We start from the raw sequence: 21,898 nt of genomic DNA, 5'->3' as shown, positions 1-21,898 counted from the left end.
TAGACTGACTTAAAGTACTGGAATCAGTATCCACTTGGTATAAAGGTCAACTTCGGACTTCCACCATTAAAGGGAGAAAGAAATGATGTAACATTGGAGATATGAAAGATTGAATCTGATATGTAACAGAACTAGCCCCATCAGGAGTTTTTTTGTTTTTATAATGGGCTTTACACCTTTGACAAGTTTGCAATTGCTCAAAAACAAGGAGGCAGCATTTTTAACCACCACCTGCCACTTCCTGGGTGGTCTCTAACCATTCTGACATGCCATTTCACTTGGTGATTTTTGGTGTCCAGATTTCTTGGAGCAGATCTGACATCAGAGTAACACTTAAGAGCAGGATCATGAAATCTTCAAAACCTAGTTTACTCTCTGTTTGCTCCTCAAGTTCCGAAAGGATCTCTTTGTACTTGGGCTTGTTTTCTTGTCCCTGTGAGAATAATTTAAAAAAAAATGCCTTAGAGCATTGTTGACATCCAGTGTTTGTAGGTTTTCCTAGATTCTCCATTAAAAAAAAATTAATCAGCTTGGTTGTAGGACTAGTGCCTATAAAGCACTCATATTGTTCTGCATTTCTGGGTTCAAGAATTGTTTTTTTTTCCCACTCCACGCTCTCCTCCCCACCTAAAAAGATTGCCCAGAACTATGAAATATAATTGCCAAGAGAAAATATATGTGCTTTGGAAGACCTTCCACATTCAATTCACTCATAAATCAAATTCAAATGCACAGTTCACATAAACAGAAAGATTGAAGGTACAAATATGAATCACAATATTAATGGAGGGCCTCTTTGGATCAGACTACAACTCATGAATAATCTTTTCTGCTAACACTGCAAACATTAAGGTCATTCCTCTTAGTATCTTAGCTATTTGCATTCACATTCATCATCTTCAGCTTAATCACCAAATGCTCACACACATGCTAATTGTCAAAAACAATCATGATAATAATGGAAAAATATCTCCTGAAATCCCCTGGAGAGAATATGACTTTTGTACACAGGGTAAAGCCATTTTTCTTGACTCCAATCAGTGGTCAGACCATTGTAATTCTACTTCTACATTATTTTTCTCATTTGTCCTCTTCTCTCCAGTCATATTCTAAATTCTAGACAAGCTGCTTTGCTTGCTGCTCTCTGTATGATTTCCCATCTTTCTGCTTTTGCCCAGACTTTTCTGCATACCTAATATGTCCTCTCTCTTCAGCACCACCACCTCTTGGATTTCCTAGCTTCTTTTGATGCTCCGTTTAGATACTTCTTACTCAAGGCCTTTCCTGACCCCTCAGTTATCAAAATTTTCTTGTGATTACTGCCTTGTTTTGCTTATATTTTATATTTATCTATTTGGATTTAATAGACAGTAAAATTTTTGAGGGCAGGAATTATTTTATTTTTACTGTCTGTGCTTGTATTCAGTTGAGGCTTAATAAATGCTTGCTGAATGAATGGATGAAATTGGCAATCATCTTTTCCTCTAAGGCCATGATTCCCCAAACAATGCAAAACTCTATGACTGAATGGAGGCATGGTGTTTGTTTATAAGTTTGGTAAAAAAAAATACAGACAACTTTTGGGGAAAAAAAGTACAAAACATTGCAACAAAAAATTCAGTCTGGTTCCTCAAAAGGCCAAGTCAGACTGTCTACCTAATATGATTCAGATGATGTTTGGTTTTGACTGAATTGACAGGTGTTTGGGCATTGTGTAGAAATGGTGGGTGTTTCAAGCAGTGAGCCAGTGGGGTGCCCTACTCACCTGTCTGATCAAAGCAGAATATTTTTTATACTTCCCTTAAGACCTGTTTTGTGGAGTTCTGTGGAGAACTGAATGAGGGATGATACATAGTGCAATGATATTTCCTGATTTTTATAATTTCGTAAGTTGTCATGTTTTATAGGAATATAGGATGGAAGGCAGGAAAGGTGATTTACCAATCTCAATCCAAACTCATTTTTACATGAAGATGAGTGGTGGTGAATTGGATTGAATTTCTAGGGTTATTTGCCTCTAGAATTTAGTCCATAGATAGTTCCTAATAGCCTATATTTCCTTGCTTGAAGAAGACATATTTTTTTCAGTTAAACAGGATATAATAAGGTATCTTAAACATTCTCTACAGCATCATTTAGGAGGCACAGGAAAAGAGGGGTCTCCTATTGTCCATTGAAGTAAAATTTTCTCATGTGAAAGGTAGGTCAAACATAATAGGTATCATCAAATTGGGGTCTGGACATTTTTGTTGTATGAAACATGGATAATTATGAACTTTCTTCTGCTTATCCTACACCAAAGACAGACTATCTAAAACTCCAAAGAATCTTGGCATTAGAAAGGTCCTCAGAAATCACTGAGTCTAATCTATATCTAAACAGGAATTATCCTGGCATGACTAGCAAGTGGCCATTCAGTTTCTGCATGAAGTCCTTGGTAACTGGGAGCTCACTATTAGCTAAAGTAGTTCTACCATTGGACTGCTCTAATCATTAAGAAGTCTTTTCTTATACTAAGCTCAAATTTGACTCTTTTCAACTTCCTTACATTAATCATAGAATCATAGGATTAGAGATGAAAGAGACCTCAGAAGCCATCTGGTTCAACCCCCTCATTTTGCAGATGAGAAAAATGAATAAATCCAAGAGAAGTTAAATGATTCCCCCAAGGTCATATAGGTAGTGTCAAAGGCAGGTGTTGCATGTATATGCTCTGAGTGCAGAGCCAGTGAGTGCTCTGTTGGACGTTCTAGGCTACTTTGAGTTATTGGATACTAATTGAAAGCCTACACTAGGAACTTAATAAATAATTAATTGATTATTCTGAATGTGGCATTTGCTGCCTAATGCAGCCTGAGGTCATCATTTCTTATTCAGTCATCATGTAATATTATTCATGTATGTTGAGGTTGCGTTCCTGTACAATGTCCAATTCTTTATTACTGTGACCATTTTTCCTACATCCTGAGATTGGGTAGTTGATTTTTTGAATCCAAATATAGTAATCTAAAATTATTTCAATTAAATTTCATCTTGCTAAATTCCACTAATGATGCTTATTTTGATCCTAAATAACTCCTGTTTAAATTTCTTGACCATCTTGTGTCTCTAAAGCTAGTGATGAATACCAATAAGGCTACTCATATAACTGCCTTCTTTTATGGTCTCTGATTTTAATAAATCTCTAATGATTTGACAGATTATCATGGAAGTGGCCTACTATGGCTCCCTGGAAACAGACACCCACTGGATCCAGAATTAAGTAAAAATTTAAAGGGCAAATATTAAAAGACATCCTCTAAGGAAAACCATGGAAAGATACCACTATCTGTCTACTGATGCAAAGTTTATCTTAAAGTAGTTGTTATTTTGACTCTCTTGCTAGACACAGGGTTTCTGTGAGGCAAAAGAAAAGCAAACCTTGATTTAAGATAGTGACTGTCCCTCTAGCAATGCCATATTTGTGGCTCTGACACAGCCTGTACACTTTAATCTCCTTACCTGGATGAAATTCATAAATTGGGTCTGCAGTAAGTTTTTTGCAGCAGCTTTACTGAGTTTACCATCTGGGTCAGAAGAGTTATTATAAATCAGAGCTGCAGTAGCAAAGGCTTTCTCCAGGTCTGAGCCCTTCCCCAGAGCTACAAAAGAGATTACATGCAAAGCTGTGTTACATGATGGAAAATGAGATCCTAGAGAAACAAAAGTTATGTCTCTGCTTACTGCTTTTATTTTTTTCTCTTTTTTCTCTCTTACAGTATTTTTCTCAATTACATGTAAATTTTTGACATTCTTTAAAAAAATGTGTTTTACAATCTCTCCCTCCTTCCCTTGTCTTCTACTTCCTTGAGAAAGTCAGCCATTTGATGTAGATTATACATGTGCAATCATGTAAAACATAATTCCATATTAGCCATTTTGCAAAAGAAAATACATACCAAAAATTTCCAAGAAAAATAAGGTAAAAAAAAAGCATGCTTTGATCTGCATTCTGACTTCACCATACCTTTCTCTGGAGATAGATAGCATTTTTCATCACAAATCCTTTAGAATTATCTTCCATCGGCATATTGCTGAGAATAGTTAAATCAATCACAGTTGAACATCCTACGATATTGCTGTTTCTATTTACAATATTCTCCTGATTCTGCTCACTTTACTTTGCATTAGTTCATGTAAGTCTTTCTAGGTTCTTCTGAAAGCATCTTGTTCATCATTCATGATAGTGCAATATTATTTCATCATAATCATATAATACAACTTGCTCAGCCTTCTCCCAAAGGCATCTCTTTGATTTCCAATTCTTTGCCACCACAAAAAGAGTGATGAGGCCTTTAGTGGAGAAATTTGTTAGAATCCTCTCACTCCAAGTTTTCTGTTTTCCTTCTAATTTTGCCTGAATTGGTTTTTGCAAACTCTTTTTAATTTAGTATAATCAAAGTTATCCATTTTACATCCCACAGTACTCCCTAGCTCCTGTTTGGTCATAAATTCTTCTCTTATCCATTGATATGACAGGTAAAATTTTCCACATTCTTCTAATTTACTTATGATATTACCTTTTATATCTAAAGCATGTACTCACTAAAGCATGTACTCATTTTGACCTTATCTTACTATATGGCACAAGATGTTGGTCTATACTTAGTTTCTGCCAAACTCCTTTCCAGATTTTTCAGCAATTTTTGTCAATTAAGGATTTCTTATTCCAGAACTTTGCTTGAGTTTGCCAAACACTAGATTATTATAGTTTCCTATTGTGTATCATGTTTCTACACTCACTTTCTTAGCCAGTACCAGATTGTTTTAATTATTTCCTCTTCGAATACAGTTTGCGATTTGGTATAGCTAGACTACATTACCTTACATTAAAAAAAAATAATACCCTTGATATTCTTGACCTTTTGTTTCTGCAGATGAATTTTTATTATTTTTTTCTAGCTCTCTAAACTAATTTTAAAAATAGTTTGATTAGAATAGCACTTAATAATTAAATTAATTTAGGTGGGATCATCATTTTTATTTTATTGGCTTGGCCCACCCATGAGCAACAGGTCTTTTTCTAGTCATTTAGATCTGATTTTATTTGTGTGAAAAATGTTTTGTAATTGTGTATATATATGGCCGCTGAGTTTGCCTTGTCAGGTAGATCTCCAAATATTTTATACTGTATACACTTATTTTTTTTTTTTAAACCCTTACCTTCTGTCTTGTATTGACTCCAAGGCAGAAGAGTGGTAAGGGTAGGCAATGGGGGTCAAGTGACTTGCCCAGGGTCACACAGCTGGGAAGTGTTTGAGGTCAGATTTGAACCTAGGACCTCCTGTCTCTAGGCCTGGCTCTCAATCCACTGAGCTACCCATCTGCCCCCATCTACACTATTTTAAGTGTAATTTCTACATCTTTCTATATCTTCCTGCTGGACTTTGTTGGTAGTATAAAGCAATAGTAATCATTTAGTGACTTTATTTTTAATCCTGCAACTTTATTTAAAGTTGTTAATTATTTCTTTTTTTAAATTTAGAGTATTTTCTCAAGGTTACATGATTCATGATCTTCCCCTCTCCTCCAAGCCACACATCCCCAGCCAATGTGCAATTACATTAGGTTTTACATGTATCATTGATCAAGACCTATTTCCATATTATTGATAGTTGCACTAAGGTGATTTTTTAGCGTCTATATCCCCAATAGTATCCCCATCAGCCCATGTTTTCAGGCAGTTGTTTTTCTTCTGTTTTTCTACTCCCACAGTTCTTCCTCTGAGTGTGGATAGTATTCTTTCTCATAGGTCCCTCATAGTTGTCCTGGATCATTGCATTGCTGCTGGTAGAGAGTTCATCCCATTCATATTCAGAGTTATTATTACCAGCTGTGTATTCCCCAACATTTTGATTTCCTCTCCTTGTCCTGCCCTTTCTTTAAAGTTGTTAATTATTTCAACTAGATGATTCTCTAAGTATATTATCATATCATCTGCAAAGAGTGATAGTTTTGTTTCCTCATTGTCTATTTTATTCCTTCAATTTCTTTCTTGTTTTGTTTTAATATAGCTACTATATCTAGTATAATACTAAATAATGATAGTGATAATGTGCACCCTTGTTTCACCTCTGATCTTATTGGAAAGGCTTCTAGCTTATCGGTATTACATATAATGTTTGATGATATTTTTAGATACACATTACTGATCATTTTAAGGAAAACTTCATTTATTTCTGATTTCTAATGGTTTATAAATAGGAATGATTATTGTATTCTGTCAAAAGTTTTCTGCATCTATTGAGAAAAATCATGTGATTTCTGTTGTTTTATTTTTGATGTAGTCAATTATCCTGACAGTTTTGCTAATATCAAGCCAGTCCTGCATTACTGTTATAAATCCCACTTGCTTGTGGTATAAGATTTTGGTGATATATAGCTGTAATATCCTTGCTAGTATTTATTTTAAACTTTTTGATTCAGCATTCATTAGGCAAATTGGTCTATAGCTTTCTTTCTCTGTTTTTGCTCTTACTGGTTTAGATATCAGCACCAAATTTGTGTTGTAAAAGGAATTTGTTAAGACTCTCTATTTGCTTATTTTTCCAAATAATTTATATGGTAATAGAATTAATTGTTTTTTTTTAAATGTTTGGTAGAGTTCAGTTATGATTCCATCAAGTCCTGGGGACTTTAATGGCTTGTTCAATTGCTCTTTTCAATATGTGTCATTTTAGTATTTTATTTCATTTTTTGTTAATGTGGTCAATTTTTATTTCTGCAAGTTTTTATCCATTTCACTTAGATTATTTGATATGTAATGGATAAAAAAGCTTCCAATAATTGTTATAAATTTATCTTCATTGGTGATTAATTAATATCTTTCTTTTTTGATGTTGATAATTTCCTTTTCTTTTTTAAAAATCAAATTAATCAATGTTTTATTTATTTTATTGTTTTTTAAAAATAAAAAATCAGCTCATAGTTTTATTCAGTGGTTTTCTTTCAAGTTTATTAATCCCTTGTTTGATTTTTAGGTTTTCAAATTCGTATTTCATTGAGGATTTTTAGTTTTTTCTTTTTTTGGTTTCCTTTAGTTGTACACCTAATTCATTGATCTGCTCCCCACCCCCACCTCCATTTTATTGATATAAATGGTTAGAGCTATGTATTTTCCCCTAAATGCTTTGGCTTCATCTCAGAAATTTGGGTATGTTGTATCATTGTTGTCATCTTTAATGAAATTATTGTTTCTATAATTTGTTCTTTGATCCACTCATTCTTTGGGATTAAATTATTTAGTTATCAATTAATTTTTAATCAATGTTTCCATGACTCTCTATTAAATATAATTATTATTGTGTTCTTATCTGGAAAGGATGAATTTAATAATCTTTTCTTTTCTGCATTTGGTTTTGAGATTTTTAGGCCCCAATATAAGTTTTTGTGAAGGTACCATATACAGGAGAGAAAAAGATATATTTCTTTTTGTTTCCATTAATTTTTTTCCATTGGCTGATCATAACTTACTTTTCTAAAATACTATTCTTCTCCTTAACTTCTTTCTTGATTATTTTATGCTTGGAGTCATTTCATTGTAAGAATGGCAAGTTGAGGCCCTCCCACTAATATTTTATTACTTTTTTCCTTTTTATACTAATTTACCTTTAGATGAATTATGTTTAATATTGATATTACTTCATTGCCCATGTTACCCTTTAACAAAATGTGATTTCTGTGAAAGGGAATTCTTTGTCTATTTTGAGTTAACACTAACTTAAGTACCCCTACTTAGTACTCACCAGACACTAAATAAGAGTGTTCCAAAGCAAGTCATTTTCTAAAGGGTAATGGCTCAATCAGACAGGGAATTGTGAATTCTATACCTCTAGAGGTTGAGAAGTTGATCCCTCAAGCCAATGCCTCCCTGGGCAGTGTTAGACAATTTGAAAGTTGTGATTGGCCACTGTAAAGAGGGGAAGGGACAAGAAGTCACTATAAACATCCTGAATTTCTGTGGCTAGAGGCTGGCTTTAGGGCTCGATTTGACAGGTCAACGTTTTTAGCTTGAATTGCCTCTTGAGGGGAACTTGGGTGAGTGAATAGCTGGCTTTCCTTTCCTGACTTCTGGAGAGAGAAGTAATTCTGGTAGAGGGTTAACAAGTCATGTTGGGCTGAGTTGAGCACTGGAGCAATATTTAGTGTGATAGGCTAAATATTTTCTTTACCCTCTTTTTGTATTTCTCAACATTTACTCTCTCTAACCTATTTTGTAAATAAAAACTATTGAAAGTCCTTTTGACTTGAGCTACAATATTTTAAATCAGTGGCCACAATATTATTTATAATTTTCATATATTTTAGTCAAATTCCTAATTTTAATTCCTTACATTTTCCTGATTATCACTCTTAATTAGATCTTTACTTTTTTTAGACATTTTTATATTTTTTATTTTTTCCTTACCTGAGATCATTATTTTTACCTCTGCTTCTTTTTTAACCTTAGCTAAAACATAAACGATTCTGCTCCAGTCCCATATTTTTATTTTGTGTGTCTTTGTTTCAAATGCGTTTCTTGTAAATGACACTAAATGACTGCATTTTAATCCATTCTGTTCTTTCTTCAGTTTTATGGGTCAGTTCATCCTATTCCCATTTACAATTATAATTATTGTGTCTTTCCCTCCATCCTATTTCTTCCTCCCTCCCTCTCTTTCTACTCTATCTGTCCCTGTCTCTCTTCTCTTCGTCTGTCTCTTCTGTTTCTGTCTCTTTCCTTTTACCATGTCACTCCTCAAAAGTTTAATTTGCTCCTGACCACTACCTCCCAAATCTATCCTCCTTTCTATTGGCACAGCTTTCCTGCTTTTACTGCCTTCCCGTCTTACTTCCCTGAAGGGTAAGATAGTTTTCTATACTCAACTATTTTTGTTATTCCTTCTTTGATGAGAATAAAGTTTAAGTGTTGCCCACTTTCCCATCTTTCTCACCACTGTAAAAGCTCTTCCTTTTTTGCCTTTTTGATGTGAGGTAATTAAGAACTTTTTTTTTCCTAAAGAAGTTGGGGAAGGGGTAGGGGTGTGATGTAGTAGGGATATGGTTTCCTGGGAAATAACATGTGCTGGACTGGTCTTTTATTAGTTCTTTGTAGTTCACTTGAGCAGTGTAAGAGGGGAAACTAGATATTTAAGGTATGGTCATCAGAAATTGGATTAACTTGATTTCAAATTAAAAATAGACCCAAGCCAGGATGACTTTTATGGAAGTTTATTTACAATTAGGAAGGTTGAAAGTAGGGAAATTGAGAGAGAGAAACTCTGGCCCAGACGATGGCTAGAGTCTAACAATGAATGAGGATGAGCTAATTCCATTTACACAGGAGTGTGGGTAGGCACAGTGTTGGGAATATTTTACTGACTCCTACCATACAAACTGACACTTTAGGAATGGCTGATGGGAAAGCAACACTGTTCATGTATGAAATAGCATCAGAGATTTAGTTCAAGATAGGAGCATGGAGATCATTTTCATAGGTATAATGTAGCCCAAAAAAGGTAATGGGATTTGTACTGGGTCACAAAATACCTTAGAGGTCATCAAATCTAACCTTAGAAAATGGCCTCTAAGGTTTTTTGTGACCCAGTACAAATCCCATTACCTTTTTTGGGCTGCATTGAATCTCTGATGCTAATTTCTCACTTGTATAGCATAGCACCCAGCATTAGGCATACTTGGCATTACCACCTCATTTTTAACCTCCATGTGCAATGAAGCCACTGGTTAATTACTCTTTCTGAAGCTATTCTTCAGCTAGCTGAGACTATTCACTTAAAAAAATTTTTTTAGAAAAAATTAAACATTTTTTTCCCATGGTTACATGATTCTTGTTGCCTTCCTCCCCACTTCCCTCCCTTCCCACCATTTGCTTTTTTTGCTCTGTTTTTTTTTTTATTTTAAAATATTTTTCCATGTTTCCATGATTCATTTTCTTTCCTTCCCCTCTCCCCTCTCTCCTTCCAGAGCCGACATGCAATTCCACTGAGTTATATGAATGTTATCACTTAATAACTATTTTCATATTATTCATTTTGGCAATAGAGCAATCTTTTGAAACCAAAACCCCAAGTCATGTATTTGTTTTTCTTCCGCATTTCTACTCCCACAGTTCTTTCTCTCCATGTGGAGAGCATTCTTTCTCATAAATTCCTCAGCATCATCCTAGATTGTTGCATTGCTACTAATAGCAAAGTCTGTTACATTGGATCATTTCACAATGTTTCACTTTCTGTGTACAATGTTCTCTTGGTTCTGCTTAAGAAATACTTTGTTCTTTATAAATGAGTAAATACATAGTTCATTTTTAAACTTAAAGATCAATACATTTTCTAATCACAAAATGTCTCGTTTTATTGATTCCTATAGTATTAGCTTCCATAAGAAGAGTTGCTCTATGCTTATTCTGCTTCAAAACACCTTAAACATATGATGGCAGAATTTGGAACGCTGTGATCATGATCACTTTTGTCAGAGTTCCAAAGTCATTTAATCAGCAGAATAGGATGAAAAATTAAATTTGTCAAAAGATTCACACAATAATTCTACAAATCTATGGCTAGTTGATTGCTTTTTTACTTTATACTCATGTGAGTGGTAACAACTTGTGGGAAAACTTAAAGCACTAAAGAGTAACGCTTTAGAACCTCACACTTACACATTAGTATTAATTTCATTCTCTCTCTGTCTTTCTGTTTGTCTTTCTGTATATGTATGTAGCATTTTGTATATACAAAAATATAAATACTTGTGTGATACATATATGTGAGATACATATATATATATATATGTATGTATGTATGTATCTCACATCCATCATTATATGTGTGTGAGTGTCTATAAGGAGAGGTCCAGCCTCAGAATCCAAGTTCTAACTACTGCACATACTATGTGACTCTTAGAAAATTATTTATTCGGGGGCAGCTGGGTAGCTCAGTGGAGTGAGAGTCAGGCCTAGAGATAGGAGGTCCTAGGTTCAAACCCGGCCTCAGCCACTTCCCAGCTGTGTGACCCTGGGCAAGTCACTTGACCCCCATTGCCCACCCTTACCAATCTTCCACCTATGAGACAATACACCAAAGTACAAGGGTAAAAAAAAAAAATTAAAAAAAAAAGAAAATTATTTATTCTATTAGGTCCTTGGTAACTCCATTACTATGATTTATAGAATAATTAGTGACTGATAATTGGAGAGAATTTCCTCAGTGAATGTGATTTGCCATTTTCTTCTCCAGCTCATTTTACAATGAGAAAACTTAGGCAAAGAGGGTAGAGTGACTTGCCCAGGGCCACACAGCCAGCAAGTGTCTGAAGCCAGATTTGAATGCAAGTGGATAAGCCTTTCTGACTTCAGGCCGACCACTTCACTCACTGTGTCTCCTAGCTGCCCCATACATTTACATTTATATCTACATATAGGATATATAGGAGGACCTTCTTTACCTGTATACTCCTGCCTTTCTGAGTTTTTATGATACGTCACTGCCTGTTCTCTTGCTATCTATTTGATTTTTCTTCAGGTTTCCCTTCTGGTTCTTCATCCATGTCACACCTATTAAGAAACTGGGCCCCCCAAGACCACGTCTTGGCCCTTATCTCTTTTCATTATCGTGCCATGGAATCTCATCAACTCCCATAGGTCCAATTATCAACCTTGTGCAGATGATTCTCAGATCTGCATGTTGAACCCTATTTTTGCTAATAAACCCTAGTTTTGCTTCTCCATTTGCTTTTTGAACATCTCAAACTAGATATCCCAGAGGCAGAGCAAACTCATCGTATCCAAAATAGAACTTGTTATATTTTCCCCAAAATGACTCCTTCTGGATTTTCCTATTACTGTCAAGGGTATTACTATTCTTCTAGCCACATAGGCTTGCAGCTTTGGCTCCTCACTCTTCCCACATAACCTGTTGCCGGATCTTGATCTCCATTTCCTTACAGATAGAGTTCATGCCCCAGCAACAGATATCTTTGTACATATGTGTGCATGTGTACACTCATATGTATATAATTATGGCATGTATATACCACCACTCAATTTTAACCCTGCTCCCTGGTTTGTTTTTCCTTTCTCTATGTTCTGCCACAAAATTCCCATGATCCTAGTCCTACCCTCCCTTGGCTATGTCCAGTGCACTTATTTTGGGGGTAATGACCATGCCATAATGAGTGACTTTTATTTTGCTCCTGAAACGTATTGGGTTTGACAGGCGTATTTCTGAAATTATTAAGCAATACACTTCTGAATACATTAATTAAGAAATATACCTGTCACCTAGTGCCTTCCAAAGGGGAAGAATTTGTCTGTTCATGTGTTTAATTTTTAAAAACTTTTGCATGTATAGAATGTCTACAGTCCTGAGTCTGCCTGGCTGAGAGATGAGCTGTGCTTTATAAATAGATCAGCCTTTAAGAAGCAGACAGCTCCAGGAAAAAAAAACCCACCACTTCTTTGAGGTAAACATGCTCTCTCTAATTGGCCTAGCAAGCCACTTGTTTTGACCTGTTTTTAGGATTGAAAAGGCTGGTTACTTTCATATCACTAGCCAAGAATAATTAGGCAGCGATCTAAGACCTGAGCATGTTAGAACCTGAAAAGACCTTAGAGATCATAGATTTGGAGTTCTTATGTGCAAATTAAGAATATGAAATCTGGAGAGACTGTCTTGCTCAAGTATTTCAGATCATGAACTTCTGATTAGGAGGCACCTTAAAGATCAACTTATTCAATTCTTTCCTGTTATAGATGAGAACTATGAGACTTGCAGAGTATTAAAACAATTGTTGAAGGTTATCAAATCCTGGATTTAGAGCTGGAAAGGTCCTAGAGACCAAGTTCCATCACTGGGTTCTATCAACAGAGCTGGAGAAACTGAGGGACTTGTCCCAGCTTTCTCCAGTTTTCCAGTGGATCTGTGATCTCATCAAGAGGGAGGTACTTTCTCTATGGTATCAAGAATAACTCATTTATGCTTCACTATCCTGGGTTAATCAGTCAGTTAACTCATACTTATTAAGCAGACCCATAAGTGCTGGAGTCACAAAGAAAGGCAAAAGAGAATCTCACTCTCAAGTGGGAAGACAACATGCGAATAGTTTCACACAAACAAGATAATTGGAGATATTCATCAGAAGTAAAGGACCAGCATTAAGGAAGATGAGGACAAGTTACTAGTAGAAGGTGAGAGGTAACTCTTGTCTATCTTCCATCAAGTCCACAACAACAGGGCTGCTCAACATGTTGGGAGACTTTTTTAATTTCCCTAGACATTTCAAGGGTACCAATAAAGCACACAGGCTGCCCATTGGTTTTCATTAAAAAAAAAAAACCCAACAGGAATTTAGTTTCTGCCATATTCCAGGGACATTGTAGGTGCTGGGGATACAAGAACAAAGAACAAAACAATTTCTACTCTTAAGGAACTAACACCAGGGCAGCTAGGTAGCACAATGGATAAAGTGCCAAGTCTGGAGTTGGGAAGACCTGGATTCAAATCTGGTCTTATATACTTTCTAGTTTGTCCTGGGAAAGTCACTTAACTCCAGTTTCCTAGCTCTTACTGTTCTTCAGTATTAGAATTGATAATAAATCAGAATGTAAGGATTTTAAAAAAGATGCTTATATTCAATAGGGGGAGACAATATTTATAAGTATGTATAAGGAAGTATAACATTTAGACAAAATAAATATGAGATGGGCTAGGGAGGAAGGTCAATAGAAGATGGGGGATCATTTTGAGCTTGAGTTCTTGTAGACAATAAGGAATTTTATGAGGTGGAGGAGTAATGAGAGGAGGGGAAGGGAAAGATGATAAACATTTATATAGCACCTACTATGTGCCAGCTATTGTGCTAAGGGCTTTATAATATTAGGGTAAAATCTTAATTTTAGAGTTAAGGGAACTGATACAAATAGAAGTTAAGTGACTTGCTCAGGGTGTCATAGCTAGTAAATGTCTGGATGCCCAATATGAACTCAGGTTTTCCTGACTCCTAGTGTTGTATTCACTCACTACACTGCCTACACTCTCTTTAGAGGTGAAGAGAGAATGCATTCTAGGGATGAATGATGGCCAGTATAAAAGCCTAGAGATAAGAGTTGGAGAGTCGGGGGCATCTGGTTGACTCAGTGGTTTGAGAGTCAGTCGAGGTCCTGGGTTCCAATATGGCCTCAGACACTTCCCAGCTGTGTGACCCTGGGCAAGTCACTTAACCCCCATTACCTAGCCCTTACCGCTCTTCTGCCTTGGAGCCAATACCCAGTATTGATCCTAAGATGGAAGGTAAGGGTTTAAAAAAAAAAGAGTTGGAGAGTCACATGTGAGGATTAGCAAGAAGGCCAGTTTGGTAGGGACTCATTTGAGATCCAGTTCTAGTAAGTGGGAGTATGAGAAGCCAAACTTCAAGTTCTTGGTTCATGGTCAGGTGCTTTCCCAATACACCAGTCATGTATGGAATGTTTTACTTCTTTAAACAAGGGAAAAATAATCATTAGACAGCTAGAAAGCATGTTTACTCTATCCTTGAAATGAATTTGCAGAATATCAGTTGTTTTGGAGAGCTACTTCTATAGAGTCTCTAAATGATGATGATGATTATTATAATTACTGAGATATATATTTTATATATGTAAATATAAGTGGTATTTATAACATAAGTGATATTACATATGTTTTATGTTTACATATAAACAGAAAAGTGTAATATTTGAGTCAGATTGGATTCCAAGGGTGAGGAGCTTCTGTTCTGATCATCAATGCTTTCCAAGGTCCTGAAGTAGCACTTCCTGGATAGTTACATTTTCTGGTTTCTGTGTTGGAATTATGACTTCCATAAACTCAACAGGTTTTCTCCTAACACAAGATTGGCTAAATTTTCCGTTGTCGAAAACAGAATTTACAAGGGTACTATGCTATAAACCCAAACAGGAGCTGTATTGTCCCTGTTCAGGAGCTACCTGACATGTTGGAACTGATTGGTCCAATTTCTCAAGGGGGTCATCAGAGGATGCTGCAATGGGTATTCACTGTTCACACATACCATGGAGGTTGAGAGTCTGCATAGCATAAGTGGGCAGAATATTGGACTTTGGATAAAGAAAGCTTGTGTTCCTTCTACTTGATATTATTACCTGTGAGATCTCTGGCAAGTTGTTTAGCCTCTATGAGACTCATCTGTGAAATGGGAATATGAGAATAATAATAGTGACAGTCTTATAGGACTATTAATATGAAGAAGGTAGATTAGGGGACCTGTCTTTTAGCCATCTGAGGCCAAGGACTACTTTTGCTTTTCTTTATATCTCCAGAACATGGTACAGCACTGTCCATAGTAAGCCCTTGACCAGTGCTTATTGAGTAATTGATTGATTTCATGACTGTGTATTTATATCAGGGGTGACAGGTTGTATTTGCCCAATTGGTCAATGTAATTTATTCTCAAGTGATTTTTCTGGGTTTACTCTGGTCCTCCATAGGCTTATCAGCTTTAAAATTCTTCTTTATATTCCCCCCACCCCCACCTCCAATGACCCTGGTTCTCCACTCTGAAAGGGAATAACAGAAATTAGGGAAATCAACAGCCTACCTTATACAGCTCATTTTAAACAAGAGGAAACTGAGGCCAACAGGGTTAAATGACTTGCTCAGAATCACATAGCTAGTAAGTGTCTGAGGCTGGATTTTAACCTGGTGAAGATGAGTCTTCCTGACTTTAGGTCCAGCATTTTATCCACTGTGCCATCTAGCTGCCCATATAAGGCATTAGAGAAATACTTATTTCTTGGCTCCCTCCCTTCATTCTCTTCCATTCCAGTTTTTGCTTAGTGCCAGGCACTGTGTTGGGTATTTGGCATATACAGAGACAAAAATGAAACCATCTCTGTCCTCAAGGAGCTTACATTCTTCTGGAGGGCAGGGGGGTAATAAAGTACATACATAGAAATTCCTTCATTCTAAATGTATAGGGGAGGGGGCAGTTGAGTGGTTCAGTGGATTGAGAGCCAGGCCTAGACATGGGAGGCCCTGGGTTCAAATTTGACCTCAGACACCACTTAGCTGTGTGACCCTGGGTAAGTCACTTAACCCCCATTGCCTAGCCCTTACCACTCTTCTGCTTTAGAACCAATATACAGGAGTGATTCTAAGATGAAAGGTGAGGATTTGAAAATAAAATAAAATAAATTTATAGGTGATCCAAAGTAGTTAAGTTCTAGGGTTCCCTGGTGGTAGGCGATGGATCCCCAATGCCATCTATGCAGATAAAGCTATGGATGTAGGAAACTGGAGAGACAGACCAGCTATTGGGGCACCCCCAGATGCCTCGTCTCACTACTTGATTGCCCTGAATAACTAACTCTTTCACAGGAGACGTGGGTTTGGGCAGATCAGCTTTAAAGGAGATACAAGAATTCCTTCCTTTGGTTCCAATTGCCTGCCCTGTTATGACTCAGTCCCCCATGGGCTGAGAGCTGCTACTTGGGGAGGAGAACTCTGACAGAAATTGTATGTAAAAGACTATCTGTTAATTCAGTTTAGCAAACACACATTAAAAGAGCCCACTATGTACCGTGTGGGGGCAGCTAGGTGGCGGCATGGATAGAGATCTGGATCTGGAGTCAGGAAGGGCTGAGTTCGAATCCATTCTAGGCACTAGCTGTGTGACCCTGGGCAAGTCAGCTAACCCTGTTTGCTTCAGTTTCTTCATCCATAAAATGAATAGCAAAAGGAAATGGCAAACAATTTTTGTATCTTTGTCAAGAGAACCCCAAATGGGGCCACAAAGAGTTGGACATAACTGAAATGACAGTTTCAACAACAAAATATAGTGTGTAACAAAGCGTGGCCTGGTACAGAATGAATTCAACTTGCAGTAGAGAAGACTTGGGTTCAACTCCCAGCAAGTCACTTGGCTCTTCTGTGCCCAGGCAATTCTTTAAATCTATAAATTACAGGAGAGTCACGGATCTGTATAGGTAAATTGAGTTTCCATGCTGAAAATTTCCTTTAACCAATGAAACCTTAGATATGGGCCAAAAAAAGTGCCACACGTTTAGCATACAGTAGGTGCTTAATAAATGCTTGTTGACTTTTTGATTGTTAGTGTTGTAGATACAAGCACAGAAAAAATAAGAGTCCTGAGCTTTATGTGATGAGACATTTACAAAGGTAACCACACAGAAACTAAACCTGTGAGTCCACTGATATAGGAAACTCCCTGGTGAGGAAATTCCTTCTACAAAGACAGGGAGCACCTTCTCTGCCACTTCCAGTCTTAGACAGTTGAGTGATGTGTAGATAGAATTCACTCCCCAAGGCTCGTCTTACCCAGCATCCCATTTGTGTGCTTACACTGCGGGAATGTTGCACGAAAGGAAGGGATGTGAACGTGCATGCATGGGGGGAACGGAGGATAAAAGTTTTGGTGTGGCACCAACCTGTCTCTCTACTTCCCTGAACTTGGCTGGATAGCCAGGTGGGAGAAGCCACACACATGGTCAGTTAGGCTACTGCTTTCTCTATTTAAGTGATTGTTAATAAAACTCTATGGAAAATAAGAACCTGGCATTATTGATATTGATTTAAATTCAACAGTGACTTGCCCAGGGCCACACAGTCAACCTGGGCTAGAAGTGGGACTTTTTCTTAAAGTTAGAAAGGAAACAATCATCAATTAAGTACCTTCTGTGTGCCAGGTACTGTGCTAAGTGTTTTACAAATATTATTTCATTTGATCTTCACAACAACCCTGGGAGGTAGATATTATTATCACTCCCATTATACAGTTGAGAAGAATAAGGCAGACATAGGTTAAGTGATTTACCCAGAGCCACAAAACCAACAAGTGTCTGAGGAAGAATTTGAACTCAGACTTTCCTGATTCCGGTTCCAGTAAGTATCCACTCTACCACATAAATGCCTCCAATTATAAAGTGCATAGAAAAGGTCAGACAAAAAATGGCCTGACTGGAGTGATTCAGAGAGAGCTGGAGGTCACTTTGGCTTTGAGATACGGGGAAGAATTCAGGGAAGTATCTTGGATGAGGGGAAGAATGATAACAGACAAATATGGGGTAACATGAGTGCTTTTCAAGATATGGGAGGTATCAGACTGGAAGAACTGGAGGGATAACTGCTTACTCTTAAAGATAAATTCCAGACACAGACAACAGTAGCCCCTTATTGTGGGTTCAAATCTCGACACAATAATCAGGATTTTTGTAAGAAGAAAGTTTGAGGCAAGTCTTGTGGCATGATATAAAGTACATTGGTGGGGGCAGCTGGGTAGCTCAGTGGATTGAGAGTCAGGCCTAGAGACGGGAGGTCCTAGTTTCAAATCTGGCCTCAGACACTTCCCAGCTGTATGACTCTGGGCAAGTCACTTGACCCCCATTGCCCACCCTTACCACTCTTCCACCTAGGAGCCAATACACAGAAGTTAAGGGTTTAAAAAAAAAAATAAAAGTAAAAAAAAAAAGTACATTGGTTCTAGAGTCACAGAATCTGAGTTCAAATCCTGCCTATGGGAAAGTTAGCCAATTTCCTTGTGCTTCAGCTTCCTTTTCTGTTAAGGGGGAGGGGGAGAGTTGGACTACCTGGCCTCCAAAGTCCCTTCAATCAAGAGTTTAAAAGAAAAACTTGAATTGAACTTGTTCCTCCTGCCAATCTAATGGAATGGGAATACAGTGCTCAGTCAAGTCTTGATCACCCACAGTGACCCATTAGGAAAGCTTATCCACCTTTTCCTTACATAGCGATCTCCTCTAAGGAAATATCACCTGTAAAACTAGATTATTTTTAAACCCTTAACTTCTGGGTATTGGCTTCTTGGTGGAAGAGTGGTAAGGGTGGGCAATGGGGGTCAAGTGACTTGCCCAGGGTCACACAGCTGGGAAGTGTCTGAGGCCAGATTTGAACCTAGGACCTCCTATCTCTAGGCCTGGCTAAAACTGGATTTTGAAGGCAAACATAAATGATTTGAGAATTCCCTGCTCCAGTTAGGAGTTGATTTTAAGAAATCCTGAAATTAAGGGGCCAGAGAGGTCTTTAAATTCAACTCATTTTTGGTATGTCTGAGGAAATGGAGGCCAAGAGTGGCCCAGTGACTTGCTCAGCTCGCACAACTAATGCCAGGCAGAAGCAGGACTACACCTAAGTTTCCAGCCTCCCTTTCCTGGGCAGCTCTCTTTGGATTTACTCAGGATCTCCCATGTAGCAAACTTGACAACATTGGCTCCAGATGCTGGTACCCTGGAGATGCACCCATGTGAATGGCTCTAATTTCTGGCATGGAAGCATGCTCTTTCAAGCCAGAGAAGATGTTTTATTAATCACCCTTGCTTTCATCTCTCTGCATCTTACCTTTCACAGAAGATAGCTGTTTGGAAATCGGAATGCTGTCAATAAAAAGGAAAGCAATGTTAGAATTTGTTAGGGGAGATTTAAGAGAAGAATGGCCAGGAAAAATGAAATCCATCAATCGATTTCCATTTTCTTTCATGTAAACTCTGAGATAGTGATATGATCATCCCTAAGTTAATCTTTTTTTTTTAGCAAAAAATCCACAGAGCAGAACAGAAACAGCTCCCATTTCTTGAACTCTGGTAAAGACAGTCCCCAAAAGAATAGAAGAAGGAAAGAATTCCTTTCTCTCCCACCATGGAATCAATGGATATATTTTACATATTTGAATAGCCTGAAATAATTTCACTTCGCCGTGGGTCACTGAGATGGCTTGTTTATCTTACAGTAGATTTTCTCCGGAAAATCATTATCAAAACGCTTCAGCCTCAAATATTTCCCAAGAGGTGAGTTACATTAACTTGGGTTAATCAGATCATTCTCAGTTAATGGAGAGAGAAAGTTCTTTTTCTTCTTTTGAAAAAAATTCTTTTTGAGGTCAAAACTGCAAGCTGGTCCTTTTGCTCTTTCGATTCCATTTAAAGGTGGATTACTCCCGTTCAAAGGCTCCAAGCTTGCAACCCACAAGCTTTGAGGCCTTTGACATTATTAACTCTTGGTCCTGGAGTTGCAGGCCAGAATGAAAATGGATGTCAAGGCAGACCACTGACCTTTTCAGCATCTTTGGAGGCGCGGAGGTTGCTGTAGGGGATGCCAAAGGATGGGTTTCCCCTTTGGAGGGGGACTTTTGATCCTTGGTGCTCACAGTACAGCCACACATTCTCTAGTCTCTTGTTGTACTTCATCATCCCTAAGCAACAGCGACTAGGGGAAGCCGGCACTACAGTATGTGCTCTGTATGCCACGGAAGAATAGAGGATTGTGTAATGAGTCACTGATAATGTAACTTTAAAGCAATCTACATAAACTCACAACCCAGCAGCTTGTACAATAGATTAGGAGCAGTGTTAGGGACTAGCATGATAACAGTGCTTGACTGACGGTCCCTTTACAGATTATAAATGAGCTGGAGGAGAAAAATGGTAAACCATGCCAGTATCTTTGCCAAGAAAATCCCAAAGGGGGTCACCAAGAAATAACGGAACAATTGTGTAGTGGCACAATTAGGAATACTCGGATTTAGAGATGACACTGGATCACGTTGGGGAAACTCCCTCTCCGAATCAGAGGGCCAACATGGTGCAATGAATGGAGAGCTGGCTTTGGAGTTAGGAAGAATTGAGGTCAGGTTCTATTTGGGTCATATATTGGCTGGGTTCAGTGGTGTACCGGAGCTGGCTCTGATCAGTGGGATGGAATTGTCAATTTTTCAGTATGAAATTTTTTTCAGTAATTTTTCAGTTGTGTCTGACTCTTCATGACCCTATTTGAGGCTTTCCTAGGAAAAACACTGGAAACGGTTTGCCATTTTCCTCTCCACCTCATTTTACAGATAAGGAAATTGAGGCAAATAGGGTAAAATGACTTGCCCAGGGTCACACAGCTAGTATGTGGATGTAAGGCTGATGTGAACTCAGATGTTCCTGACTCTAGGCCTGATAATTTATCCACTGAGCCATCTAGTTCATAAAATAGTAAAGGAATTGAAAGATCTCTACCACCTCAAATGGTTATCCTATGGAGGAATTGTGGAGAGATTTGGATGACAATCACACAGGATCAATCACAATCAGTCATAAGCACCTGCTATGTGCCAGGCACTGTGCTAAATGCGGGAGATACAAAGACAAAAGTGATTTCACAAATAGCCCTTGCCCTGAAGTTACATATGAATAGAGGAGACAACCTATACACAAAATATATGCAGAATATATTCAAAATGAATACAATATTGTTATTTTTTGGGGGGAGGAGTCAGTGCTAGTGGCTGGTAGAAAGGGATGAGGAGATAAAATGAGCTTGAGACCTACACAAATGGAGGAAATACTCACATAAGCCCTAATTTATTTTACTCCTCTTTCCACACTCTATGATCCAGCCAGAGGCCTTCTTTCTGTTATTCCCAGGATGCTTTATTTCCCACTACTGTACCTTTGCCCAAACTGTCCCTCATATCTAGAATGCCATCTTTCCTCATCTTTGATTCTCAAGCTTCCTAGTTTCCTTCAATGCTCAGTTCATGTATGGAGTGACCTTTATTGTCCTCCAGCCCTTTCATTAGCACAATCTTTCTGTCTCTAAATCTCCTTGTCTCTGCCTTTGTCTCTATCTCTCTTTTCTTTCTCTGTCTCTGTCTAACTCCATCTCTTCTGTCTCTCCCTGCCTCCCTCTTGAATGAAATGACTCTGTATCACTCTGTATTTACTTAATGGTAAAGAAGTCGCCGCCGTCCCTTTCTCTGCCCTCTGTTGGCATCATCAGAACCTAGCAATGGCTTGTATTGTACACAGCAGGAGCTTAATAATTGTTAAATTGCTGGATTAAATTGCAAATCTCCCCCG

At 37.7% G+C, this 21,898-nt stretch overlaps 1 protein-coding gene across 1 annotated transcript; it reads right to left on the bottom strand.

Annotated features, from left to right (window-relative positions):
• Positions 1-274: 274 nt before the first annotated feature.
• Positions 275-20,217, bottom strand: SNTN (sentan, cilia apical structure protein). The gene is made up of 4 exons (XM_044656811.1): positions 20,108-20,217; positions 19,398-19,432; positions 3,502-3,641; positions 275-433 (listed from the first exon to the last, which is right to left on the bottom strand). The coding sequence occupies exons 1-4, from the start codon at positions 20,215-20,217 to the stop codon at positions 275-277; spliced, it is 444 nt and encodes a 147-aa protein (XP_044512746.1).
• Positions 20,218-21,898: the final 1,681 nt, after the last annotated feature.

The sequence above is a fragment of the Gracilinanus agilis genome, chromosome 1 (assembly GCF_016433145.1).
Source record: "Gracilinanus agilis isolate LMUSP501 chromosome 1, AgileGrace, whole genome shotgun sequence".
Classification (NCBI taxonomy): Eukaryota; Metazoa; Chordata; class Mammalia; order Didelphimorphia; family Didelphidae; genus Gracilinanus; species Gracilinanus agilis.
The sequence above is the reverse complement of the archived record's forward strand: the minus strand, read 5'-3'. Positions and strand labels throughout refer to the sequence as shown.